This window comes from Caretta caretta, chromosome 7 (assembly GCF_965140235.1).
Source record: "Caretta caretta isolate rCarCar2 chromosome 7, rCarCar1.hap1, whole genome shotgun sequence".
NCBI classification, from domain to species: Eukaryota; Metazoa; Chordata; order Testudines; family Cheloniidae; genus Caretta; species Caretta caretta.
The window spans coordinates 95,465,197-95,477,157 of record NC_134212.1 but is presented as its reverse complement, the minus strand read 5'-3'; the positions used below and the strand labels follow the sequence as shown (position 1 = coordinate 95,477,157).

The following is an 11,961-nucleotide window of genomic DNA, read 5'->3' as shown; positions in this document are numbered from 1 at the left end:
ACGACCAGCCCCGAAGCGGCTGGCAACGCGAAGGCAAATCAGGCTGCTCACAGCCGAGTCCCATGGCTCCCCTCTTCCCACGCTTCCTCCCCCCAAAACCTTTCCGTCTGGGCGGCTACGGCAGCTCAATGGGTCCAAAAGCTGCTTGCATGTGGCAGGAGAGCGGAGAGCTTGTGCTCCCGTGAATGCTGGGCCGTGATTGGCGCTCCGGGGCCAGACCACGATGTAAAACGAAAGTAGATTGGCAGAGGCCCAGCGGCATGTGCCTGCTGCCTGGCTTTGTATACACACTTGCCTGCTCAGCCCTTTAACAATGGGCGAGGGGCGCTGCTCGGCCCCAGGGCAGAGCTGAGCTCCGGGGACGCGCTGCGGTGAGATGCCCGGGGAGATGCCTGTGGCTCTCCTGCCGGCGGGGCTGTGAGCGGGGTAAGTGGCGGCGGCGCTGGGAGTGGTGGGGAAGTTGCCGGCGGAGGTTGCACGCCAAGCCCTTTGTTGTGTCGGGAGCCAGGGAGGCTGCTGCCGCTGCCGGGACCCCCAGCTCCTCTGCGCGCCCCGCTGCACCAGCGCCCCGCTCGGCGCCCCCTCTGCTGCCTTCCCCTCCGCCGGGTTTCCTCCGGGCAGGGTCGGGAGATGAGGCTGCCCCGGAGCGATGCACCCGCCTGGCGGAGTCTGTGCCCCTCCAGCCGGCGCTGATAGGAAAAAGGGCCAGCTCCAGTGCGAGGCTGGAGCGCAGCCCCGCCGGCATCCCGGGGTGGGGGACACCCGACGCTGCTCCTTAGCATGAGGTGCCCCTGGGGGGTCTCTGCACTCAGCTCCCCCCACCCCGCCTCGCCTCTCCTCTCCTCTCCTCGCCTCGAAACGTGCAGGACTATCAGCTGTGGCCGGGGAGCGGGGCTGCCGGTGCCTCCCCGGGGGGAAGGGCCAGAGAGCCGAGCGTGCTCCGGGGGGAGAGGAGTAACTGGCTGCTTTTAATTGGGTGCAAATGAAGAGGGGCTAGGGCGAGAATTAAACCGGGCTCTGCGGCGGCTTCCTCCCCTCTTGCGCAGGCTTCGGCTGCTGCCTTTCGCCGTGTGCCGCTGTGACTCTCTGCCGTCCCGCCCTGTCCCATGGAGCTGGAGGGGCAGTGGTGGAAAGGACAGCTGGCTGCCGACATCCACCAAGCGCTTCGCTACAAGGTACGGTGCCCAGGGCTCTTCGGCGACTTTGCCACAGAGGGAGCCGGAGCCCTTCGGGCTGCGCGGGCGGGAGGCTCAGCTCTTCCCTTCCAGAGTGGCAGGAGAGGGGACGGTCTCAGACAGTCCCTAGAAGGGGGTGAGGCGGGCAGTGCCCAGGGCAAGGCGACTTACTGTTCCTTTTGTCTCAGGCCTTTATCGCTAGGCTCTTAGAGGATTTAGCCACGGGGATCCTGTGCCTGGGCATTTTAAGTCCACGTGCACTGAAATCTTAAAACTAGCTTCTCCATCTGCAAAATGGGCTAAGATCCTCCTAGGAGGGTTGGGAGGACGGATTCATTCACTGGGTTTTTGCAAGAAGCGTTGGGCTCCTCAGCTGCAAGGGTTTTTGTATGTTCCCACTGTCATTAAAGTTAGATAAAGTAAATTGATACTTGAACTGCAGCACTTGCTTGAACTGCGTTTCGCCCTCTCAGTACATAAAGACATTGATTAACATGTGACAGTGGAGCTGGTTGGCTCCTTGCGGGCAAGGGGGGAGGAGGAGCTAAAAGGCTATTAGAGGGGAGGCCAGTGCTAGAGGTCTTAGTAGAAAGTTCCCCACCTTGTTAAGAATGCGGACCCTAATTTTCTGGTACCCTCCCTGGAGGCAGGCTGCAAAATAAAAAATATAGTAACCTCCAGCACAATTACTATACATCAGTGCTAAATTTTGTTGGAAATCTATTTATAACAGAAAAGGAGTACTTGTGACACCTTAGAGACTAACCAATATATTTGAGCATAAGCTTTCGTGAGCTACAGCTCACTTAGAAGCTGTAGCTCACGAAAGCTTATGCTCAAATAAATTGGTTAGTCTCTAAGGTGCCACAAGTACTCCTTTTCTTTTTGCTATTTATAACAGTCATTCTTTCCAAATCTGCTATATAAGAGGAGAATAAACATGCTAGTTTAAAGTCAGGTTAATTGAAAACTGCATGGAAAAAGACTTGACTCCAGCAGAACATATGGTAACAACTGAACTGCTGAGATATGTAATGCCTCTAAGTATATACTATCCTGATTATCTGTACTGAATCCTGAGTATTTACACAACTGACCAGGTATGCCCCTATCTGTGCCCTTTAGTCATGGTGCATTTGGCCCTTTTTTGGGAAGTATTCATAGATCCAAGTTTAAACTATGTTTAAAAAAAAAAAAAGTTGAGATACTATGTAGAAGAGTGCTCTATAAGTGGGTGCAATAACAATAAGAAATGTTAGGGCAATCCTGTTTTGAAACCCCTCTTAGCTGTGAGCTGACTCATGTCAGTGTTTGCGGATATTGCTCCTTGATAATAAGGCTCACCTTATCACCAAACAGTTGTAAATAGGTTAACAATGATTTAACCTAGTAAAAATGTGGCTAAGCAGTTTTGGAGATTGCATTAACTTTCTTGATGGCCTGATCACTTCAGCAATGCGCATTACTGGGCCCATGTAGAAGAAACAACAACTAGTATAATAGATTCTAATTACAAATGAAAGTAAATAACTTCTGATAACTTTAATACTCTTTCAATTTGAAACTATTTAAAGGGGTGGTTATTTTAAAGATAATCATATGATTTTAAAACTCTAGAATTTACCTTACACTTGTGATGTGCAGGAGGTTAGACTAAATGATCATGATGGTCCCTTCTTGCCTGAAAGTCTATGGATCTGTAAACTTTCCAGTTATCTCAGCTCTACCTGGTGTCACGGAATAGGCCCCCTGCTGGGAAATGTTATTACAATAAGCATTATAATCCCAAACCATATCCAATCTGTGTTCCAGAGTGTAGCTCTTTCTGTCTGTTTATTTGTGATAGTGGAGATCAGCTGTGTTGTTTTCATTGCAGTTGCCTGGAATTCTGCTTTCCACAGTGAAGAACACCATGCTAGCAGTTAAGGCTCTTGTCCTTGAAACATTCTGCCCTTCAGAGTCTGAATTTTTTTATAGTCGGACTATGCCACAAGGGTTTTTCTTTGTCAGTCCGTCATTATGTTCAGTCAAACCTTATTTGGCTTGTTTGTTTCTAAGTTTTGGGCCAAGTTCTATTTTAAATAATTGTTCTGTAGAATCTAGATACTCCTTATATAGGTGTCATAAGATAATAAATAGTCATCCCCAGCAAGAGAACAGTTCCACTATGTGAAGATAAATAGCAAAATCGTGACCGTGCCTCCTAAAGCTGCTTTGAAAATTCCCTTATGTATTAACCCAGTCAGTTTTCATATGTATTTTTGGCAAGTGTATTTGCATAAAAATAATAGTGGTTGTACTACAGCTATATGCTGCTCTCTGTCTAGGAGCTGAAGCTTCCCTCCTACAAAGGCCAGTCTCCCCAGTTAAATCTGAGAAGATACTTTGCAGACCTGATTGCCATTGTGAGCAATCGTTTCAGACTCTGTCCCGCTGCACGACATCTTGCTGTCTATCTACTGGACCTCTTCATGGACCGCTATGATATATCCATTCAGCAGCTACATGTGGTTGCTCTTTCCTGTTTACTTTTAGCAAGTAAGTATTATGCACTAATTTAACTTAGGTTCTTGTACCAACTAAAGGATCATTCTGAGGTGATCAAGCAGATTTAGGAGGAAGATTATGTATAAAAGATCAGCACAGCTGAATTTGGTTCAATATGCGGGCCTCTCTCAAGACTTTCAACTTCTGTTGGTATTTGGTGAAGTGGGGATAGGACACTAAAAGCTACAATCACAGATCCGTGTTTACATCACAAATATATTAAGAAGGAATTACAAGAAAACGAGCCCTCTTTTTAAAGGCAGTCACCTGCTACCTCCAAATTTCCCAGTTATACACAGAAAAAGGAGAAAAGTCTCATCTGTTGTAGATGCTGAAAAGACACCTTGAATGTCACTTTTGGATTTATATCATTTTGTGAGAACTAAAATATGAACAAAATGGTTACAATAAACGGGTACCTTCCACAACTGGGAGAACCAAGGGAATTAATTTGGTGGACTGAGTCCCACTGCTACTGAAGAGTCCTTATTTGCTAAAAGAACATAACTTCACCTTCTGTAGAAAGAGTGTAGGAAAGGAGGAAAGTGTGGTGAAACTGAGGTAGCAAAACAGTGGCAAGTTCTATAGAAATGTGGCACTTGCATCCATTATTGCTGGGCTTTTACACGTATAACTTCACTTTAGGCTAAAACATACAGGTATGACAAGACAAAGTCCAGGACAGGGTGGAGCTGCTGCTATTAATTATTATTATTATTATTTATTCGTATTACTGCAGCGCCTAGTTCTAGTTTGGAGTAGGATCCCATTGTGCAAGGTGCTGTACAAACACAGAACAAAAAGATGGTCCCTGTCACCTGGGACTTACAATCTAAGTATTGATAAACTTAAAAGGAGGGACAGTTGTGGAAGTCTACATAAATGACCATATGCATTTCCAGATACACATGACTGAAACTCACTTGATTTAGACTGAAGGGCTCAATTTCTGCTTGTCAGTTACTGAATTTAAACATACGGGTAAACACTGAAATGTACATTAGAGCCTCTATACCAAGTTGATTCTTCCTACTGCACTTTGAACAGGGAAAGACTTTTCTTTTTTTAAAAGCTTAAAACTAAAGGTGGACTCTTGCACTATTATTATTATTTATTATTATTATTAATGGTACTTTAGCAGTTACCGGGGTAGGTTTTAGGATAACTTAACGAACAACAAGAAGTCATTTATGAATTACAGTCAGGCTACACCATACCATCATCAGTATTCTCTCTCTCTCTCTGCAAATGGCTCTTGTTTGTGTGAGAGAAACTATAAAGAGACAACAGGAAGTGTGACACTGCTGTAATATCCTATAGGTTGCATAGCAACTATCTGCTGAAGCTTAACCCTTAACAGTATGTCCCTCCTCTCTTCGGCAGAACCTTCCCATCCAACTTTGCATGCAGGAGCCTATTTGACATGGGGAAAACAATTGTATAGCAAGTGTTTACAATGAAAAATACCCGAATGTTAACGATAACAGCAAATGCGGTTTCGTGTGTGTTGTACTCATGTTTCTAATTATATTTTTCTTCCTCTCCCCTGCCCCAAGGTAAATTTGAAGAAAAGGAAGACAGCGTCCCTAAGCTCGAACAATTGAACAGCTTGGGTTGTATGACTAACATGAATCTGGTATTAACAAAACAGAACTTGCTACACATGGAGCTGTTGTTGCTAGAAACATTTCAGTGGAACTTGTGTCTCCCAACTGCTGCTCACTTCATTGAATATTACCTTTCTATTGCTGTCCATGAGACAGATCTCCACGATGGCTGGCCAATGGTTTCCTTAGAGAAGACCAAGTTATACATGGCAAAATATGCTGATTATTTTCTGGAAGTATCTCTGCAAGGTGTGTTGCATGGTTTAGTTAATGCAACCTTATTTCTTAAATAATATTTGTGTCTGACTCATCTAAACAATTTTTGTGTCTGTCCAGATCATGCATTTTTAAATTATGCTCCTTCGTTAGTGGCTACTGCATGTGTGGCGGCTTCAAGGATTATCCTACGTCTCTCTCCAACGTGGCCAACTCGACTGCATCGTCTTACTGCATACTCCTGGGACTTCCTCGTTCCGTGTATTGAACGACTATTAATGTAAGCTAATGGTGGCTTCTCATTTGTAAAGGCTCTGTCTCTGTAACAGCATGGTATATTTAAAGGATACTTACACTAAAAAACAATATGTACAAAAACAGTACAGTTTATTTACTAGTGAGTTTGTGCAGCATCTTTGTCGAAAGTACCCAGGTACTGTACAATATTTATTAAACCAACCAGTCAGTCCCTCTCTGCTTTTCAAAAAACCTCACCTGACCTAACTCCTTCATCCTTCCTCCTCTCAGCAAATAAAATACTCAGACAAAACCATGACAGAAGAAAAATATATGCAGCATGATCACCAAACTTGGGCTGTGGCAGGCAGTCAGGTAACAAGTTCAAAAGATTGGAGTACGGGGAAACAAGGGGAGGACTTTCAGGTGCCTGAGTGCCTTTGGGGTGCTGTAGCAGATCTCAGCTGTTTCAAATGAACATGTGGAAGCAGACTCCTTAAATAACTGGCTCCCAATCTGCATCGAGCTTTAGAGAATTGAATTTAATAGGTATCCCGTGAACTGTACTGAGCACATGGGAGGTCTACTTAAGCCTCTGGAATTTAGAGCTTTCTGAGTAGAGGATGCTCCCAATGGAGCATGTTAGAAAAGTGTGGATAGTTATGGAGGGTCCCACAGCTAAGAGGGGAAAGCTTGCCTTCTCATTATTTATAAATGGAAAAACTGCAGGCCAGTGTCATCTACATAGCAGATGTGCCAAGGGATCCAGTGGGACCACAAGACTGAACCATACTAGAAAAGGGTGACGGTATATCCCCAATTAATCAATTTCATTCTCCAAGATGAATCCCTAGGCCACCAGCCTCACTTCCCTCTTGTTGACATTTGCTCCCATCCACGTCCAAACTTTGGTTAGCACATAAAGAACAGAAAAATCTGAATCCAGACTTGAAGAGAAACTATCCTCTCCATGAAGGTGGCACTCTAGCCCATAACCCATCTCCCTTGATGGCCTTCATACTGTACCCGGTAATCACAAGGTGTTACAGTATCCAATCTTGTGGCAGAACAAGGATACCAAGAATACCATTGGCGTGGGAAAGAACATACTCAATGCCTTTCTGGAAGGGCTAAGAGGAAGGGGAAGAGTGACTGCAGGGTCAATCCAGTAAGGCACCACGAGCAAGTCAGTAATCCCTCATGATCAGTAGTATCAATGACTTGGAGAAGTTGAGATGGTCACAATACAATCATTCATTGGTGGCTAATCTGCTCCTAGCAAAAATGTCACTTTCTGATTCTCCTACACTGTAATGTTGTACTAGCAAATGGTAGTGTTCTGACCTTTTTATATCCAAGCATACTACTTTCATTAACTCTTAAATGAAAATGCTTTTCACATTGTAGCCTTTTAAAAAATTCATGGCCCTAACCTTTAAAATCATTTAAACTTCCTAATGTACATCTTTAAAGAATATGAATTGCTTCTTAAATGGCCTTTTAAAAATAGTTTGGTATTTAAAGGCTGTTACAGCTTTACAGTTAGGATACTCTTAAAACTATACAAAACATGGACTAAAATGGTCTTATTTTCTCTTTGTATTCTAGTGCACATGATAATGACGTAAAAGAAGCAAACAAGCAAAAAGGACAACATGCCCAGCCTGCACAACACAGTGCGTTTCCCACCCAGAGTCCCACTCCACAGCAGGCTCATGTTCAACAACATGTATCACAGTATCTCCAGGCCCATCAAGCTCCATTACAGTATCACCAGCAAACCTCACAACAGCAAAACTGTCAGCAGATGGTGTCAACTAGTCACACATCCTCTTACCCACTGCAGTCTTGCCCCGCTGGCTTACAATCCAGCGTTCAGACTCGAGGTCAGATGCAGACTGGTGCTAGTATGTCACTAGCAGTTCCAATAGAAGTGAAGCCATGTATAAGTGTCTCGTACAACCGGAGTTACCAGATCAATGGACGGTATCCTTGTATTACTCCCTGCTTTGAGAGGTGATGAAAACAAATTTAGATACCCTAGGTTTTTTTTGTCAAACCTCAAATAAGTTTGAGGGCAACAATCTAAGTAAAAGTAGCACTCTTTCCGGAAGGAAAACAGCTGGATTGGCAACCGATTAGCTCAAGTACAGAATCTGCAAAGAATGAGCATGTAGTATGTTTTCTAAAAGGAATGTGTGCATGGCAGTCATGTGCTAATATTTTTGACACTCCAATGCACTGTGTGCTCTTAACAGCCACCTTTGAAATACTGGTCAAGAGAAAAATGGCTGTGGACTGGCTAGAGACATATCTTTTAATGAAGGAGATATACAGTATTACTTTGAAGAGGCCATATTTATGCAATACTTCCATACAGTACTGAATAAGATTTACTTTTGGTAAATTGAAACTTAAGAATTCACTGAGCAATGGGCTTTCCCAGAAACACTGGGGCCACGTAGAGAGAAACAAACTTTCATTGACTAAATCAGTAATGCAATTACTTGTCATTTTTTTGGTCATACACTTTACATTATAAGAGAATGTCCAATTTAAGGCACTTGAGTTAACTGACTCTTTTTATTGTTTTTAAATCTTGTGCCTCACAGGACATATGTTACATTTTTTTTTCCTTTTGATTCAGATGTTTAGAATAACACTTTCTCACTAACTCAGGGAATTATCTATTCAAAATGACTCTGTGCTGCTTGTGTGTACACTTAACTGGGTGTAATCCAGGGTGGTATTTCAGGGCATCTACAGTGCAGAGTACCAAAGGGATTTATAAGTGTATAAAGTATAAGTGTAGTCCTAACTGCTCCCTGCCACCCAACACTCTTGTGATCAAATGATTACAGAGTTGTAGTAGTTTCTTTTAAGTTTAAGCTGAACTAATACTGTACCAGAACTCGTGTAGTAGTGGTTGTGATAATTTTATTAACACAACCAATACAAAATATCCTCTAGTTTTTCAGTCTATAAATTCTCTAGGCAGAAAAGGCACCATTAAATGCTTACAAAAATTCAGTATTTCGTATGTCAGGCTTGGTGCAGGGTGGGAGGAAATAAGTTCTCAGGTAATGCCGTGGCAGCTCATTCTTCTGCTTTACAGAAGTCCCACACTGGAGAGCAACATCGGCATTCTCACTGCTGGAACAAAAGTGTATTGCTAGATCACAGGCAGGATGCTTATTACATAGCTGTCTGAGCTTTAATATCACCCACAAGTCAGATGGCCTGAGAGTAGGAAGCTTCACTCCTCCAGCCCCAGAGGATGAAGGTGGTGGTGAGGATAGTATATTTATGGAAAAGTTCCTTGTTTACAAAATCAGGCAGTTGACTCTCCCCCTGATCTGATATGGGAGGGGGAATTGATGGAGAGAGCCCTACGGGCTTAAATGTATGTTTGTTTTTTGTTTAATTTCTAATGGCAGCACTTAAAAGCATGGTTAAATGGCAGACAGGAGGCAAGACCTTCTATTAACTATATGATCAGTGGAAGTTCACGCACTCTGTATGTTGCAAAGAATATTGGGAGTGGGGAAGAAGCGGTGTTTGACATCACTATTAATATGGAAGATTAACTTGGGAGAGCGGGCCATCCTAAAATATTCAGTAGTTGAGGAAGATACTTCTGCTTGTTCTGATGGTTTTCCTGGAGCTGAACCATAATGTTTCAAGAATCCATCCTTTATTATGGAGGAGAAGAAATCCTCTGTGTCTATAATTATTTTAACACATCATGTTTCAAATAGTCCTTATTTCATGGGGAGAGAGGTGGAGTGGAAGGTTGGGAGAATGTGTAAGGAGGAATTGAGCCTCTCTACTTCATGCTAGAGAATAAACTTCCAGGTGAGCACAATATCACCTACTTTTACCTTCTCAAAGAGCCACCTTTCCTTTCCCCTCCTTTCCTCCCCCAAAATTATTTCTTTTTTGGTGGGATGGGGCAAGCAAGTTTCCTACCTCCTAAAATGCCTGTATTGTTTTTCATTTAAATTTGGAGAGATGGGGAATAGATCCAAAAGGGAAACTGTCTTCCATCTTCAGATTTCAGTTTATTGAAATGCTATGTCCAAGTTTTCAGTGCTCTAACTACCTCGTTTATGTGAATGTACAGTTTTCTGATGGACCATGACTTGAAATAACAGCAGATGCCTGTAGCAATTTGTCTGTAAAATGCATATCTTGGCTAAATGTCATCTTTAATTGTGATGGAGCAGTATAGATTCTTTTGAAATATTAGTAAATCTATCTCAAGTATTTTACATATAAAATTACGTAAAATTAACACTGGAATTATAGGGGTGATTATTCAGTTAGTTAATACTGCAAAGTCTACATATAGTAGGGTATTTTGATTTTATTTTAAGGTATTAGGCTTAACTGTAAAAGGATCCACTACATTTTTTTTAATTTATTATTTAGTTTGTGTCTGACATTACAGTATCAATGAAAATAGAGAAAGGAGCGTGCACTGTGAACAATTTCAATGTGTTATTGAAAAAGGGCTTTACCAGTGTCCATTAAATACACTACTTCAAGTTCTTACTGAGCGAACCGGAACGTGCATTTTATGGCATAATTAAAAATTATCATAAATGCAAAACATCCACAACAATGGAATCTGGATGAGTGCTATGCACTTGGATTTTTTTAAAAATAAAACTAGTTTTGAGTAAATCTGTCTGTCTGGTTTGTTTTGTTTTATTTTATTTAAATACCTGAATGACAGATGTGTAACTTCATTCCTACCACAGTTCTTGAACTTGAAGGTTCTCTCCACTGCTCTCCTGTGGCAGGAGTTATAAATAGACTTAGGAATACACTGACAACAAAACAGGAATGAAATTGTGCAGGGAGGGTTTTAAAAAAAAATCCACAGCATAAGCCAGAATATTGTACACTTCAACAATATTGTATCCAGGGTACAGCTGGATCTCAGGAAGAAATACAAAAAGTGGTTCTGAAATAGCTTACCAGATCTAGTAAGATTTTTTTTTTTAAATGAGTCTTAGTGATAACTCATTCTGCCTATAGTAGAACTGTACGGAGAAAGTCAGAATTGAATAGGAAGAGGAACAGCATAGCTTTTGGTGAGCAGAATCCTAAGAAATCCAGAATTTGGGATCCTTAGCTGAAGTTAGTTTCGCTGCCAGAGCTTACCTGTGAGGCAGGCAGAACAAGAACAAGTGATGTATAGAGGCTGAAACATTTTCCCATGTTTGAAATTTTTTATAATTGCTGTTACAGAACGAATCTTTCTCACATCAAGAATGGGTATGTATATGGAACTATTTAAAATGAGACCCCATTAGTCACTGGGCTTCAAATATTAAGCCAGTCTAGCAGAATCTGAGTTTCTCAGTCATACAGTACAGGCCATGCTTCACTCTACTTCAGTGTTCTTTCCTGTTGATACCTATATACAGCTGTAACTAACTTTACTCACATGAATATTCTGAGTCCAGCAGGACTACTCATCTGATTAAAGTTACGCTCAGGCATAAGTGCTTGCAAGAGAAGGTCTTTAATTGTAGAAATATAATTGGCCTTTAGTATAATACAGGTGGAAATCAATTTCTGACCAACTATCAAACAAGAATGATTCAGTGATCAAAAGCCATGTGAATATGCAATAATATAGGTTTGCTTTTAAAAGGGCAATGTCAGCTTAATGAAGTCGGTTACAAGGGAGTTGAAGGTAGATTCATGTAATATCCTTACTGGAGTTTCCCTGCCAGTTTTTTTATTTTTACAATCTTGTATTCCAGTTTTGTACATGTTAAAGAAGGGGAGCTGAGTAAATGACTGACTAAGCACAATGCTGTCAAATACACAAAAGTAAACTATATAGAGCATTCTTTTCTCTGTTTCCAGTAATAGTCACATTGCTTGTAGTAAAGGTATGTAGATGTTTGATAGCATAAAACTTAAGCTGAAGTATCTTTTCAATGTAGTCTTAACAATAAAGATGCTCTGAGGCGGGGACTTCAAAATTAAGGTGCCATGGTGCGGCAGGTTTCGTTATGGGAGGGATGGTTTTGCCTACACCCTTTAGAAAATGCACTGTCGCTGGATAGGTGAAAATTTGAGTGGTTGTCAATTGGAGGCTGACATGTGTACCCACAGAGAGCTAAGGGAAAGGTCTGAGGTCTTCAAGAAGAGCAGATAAT

General features: G+C 42.1%; 1 protein-coding gene across 2 annotated transcripts; it reads left to right on the top strand.

The window, feature by feature from the left end:
- Positions 1–267: 267 nt before the first annotated feature.
- Positions 268–10,468, top strand: CCNJ (cyclin J). 2 transcript variants are annotated; one of them, XM_048858907.2, is made up of 6 exons: positions 268–426; positions 1,047–1,175; positions 3,503–3,713; positions 5,279–5,578; positions 5,699–5,825; positions 7,391–10,468. In XM_048858907.2, the coding sequence occupies exons 2-6, from the start codon at positions 1,107–1,109 to the stop codon at positions 7,800–7,802; spliced, it is 1,119 nt and encodes a 372-aa protein (XP_048714864.1). In that variant the 5' UTR covers positions 268–426; positions 1,047–1,106; the 3' UTR covers positions 7,803–10,468. The 2 variants fall into 2 exon arrangements, with proteins under 2 accessions (XP_048714864.1, XP_048714863.1); XM_048858906.2 differs by having other exon boundaries at positions 269–426; positions 5,666–5,825.
- The last annotated feature ends 1,493 nt before the right edge of the window (positions 10,469–11,961 follow it).

Coding starts and splice junctions, on each gene's coding strand:
- CCNJ (XM_048858906.2), top strand. CDS start 1,107: ATGGAGCTGGAGGGGCAGTGGTGGAAAGGACAGCTGGCTGCCGACATC. Junction 1,176..3,502: donor ACCAAGCGCTTCGCTACAAG/GTACGGTGCCCA, acceptor CTCTCTGTCTAG/GAGCTGAAGCTTCCCTCCTA. Junction 3,714..5,278: donor TTCCTGTTTACTTTTAGCAA/GTAAGTATTATG, acceptor CCCTGCCCCAAG/GTAAATTTGAAGAAAAGGAA.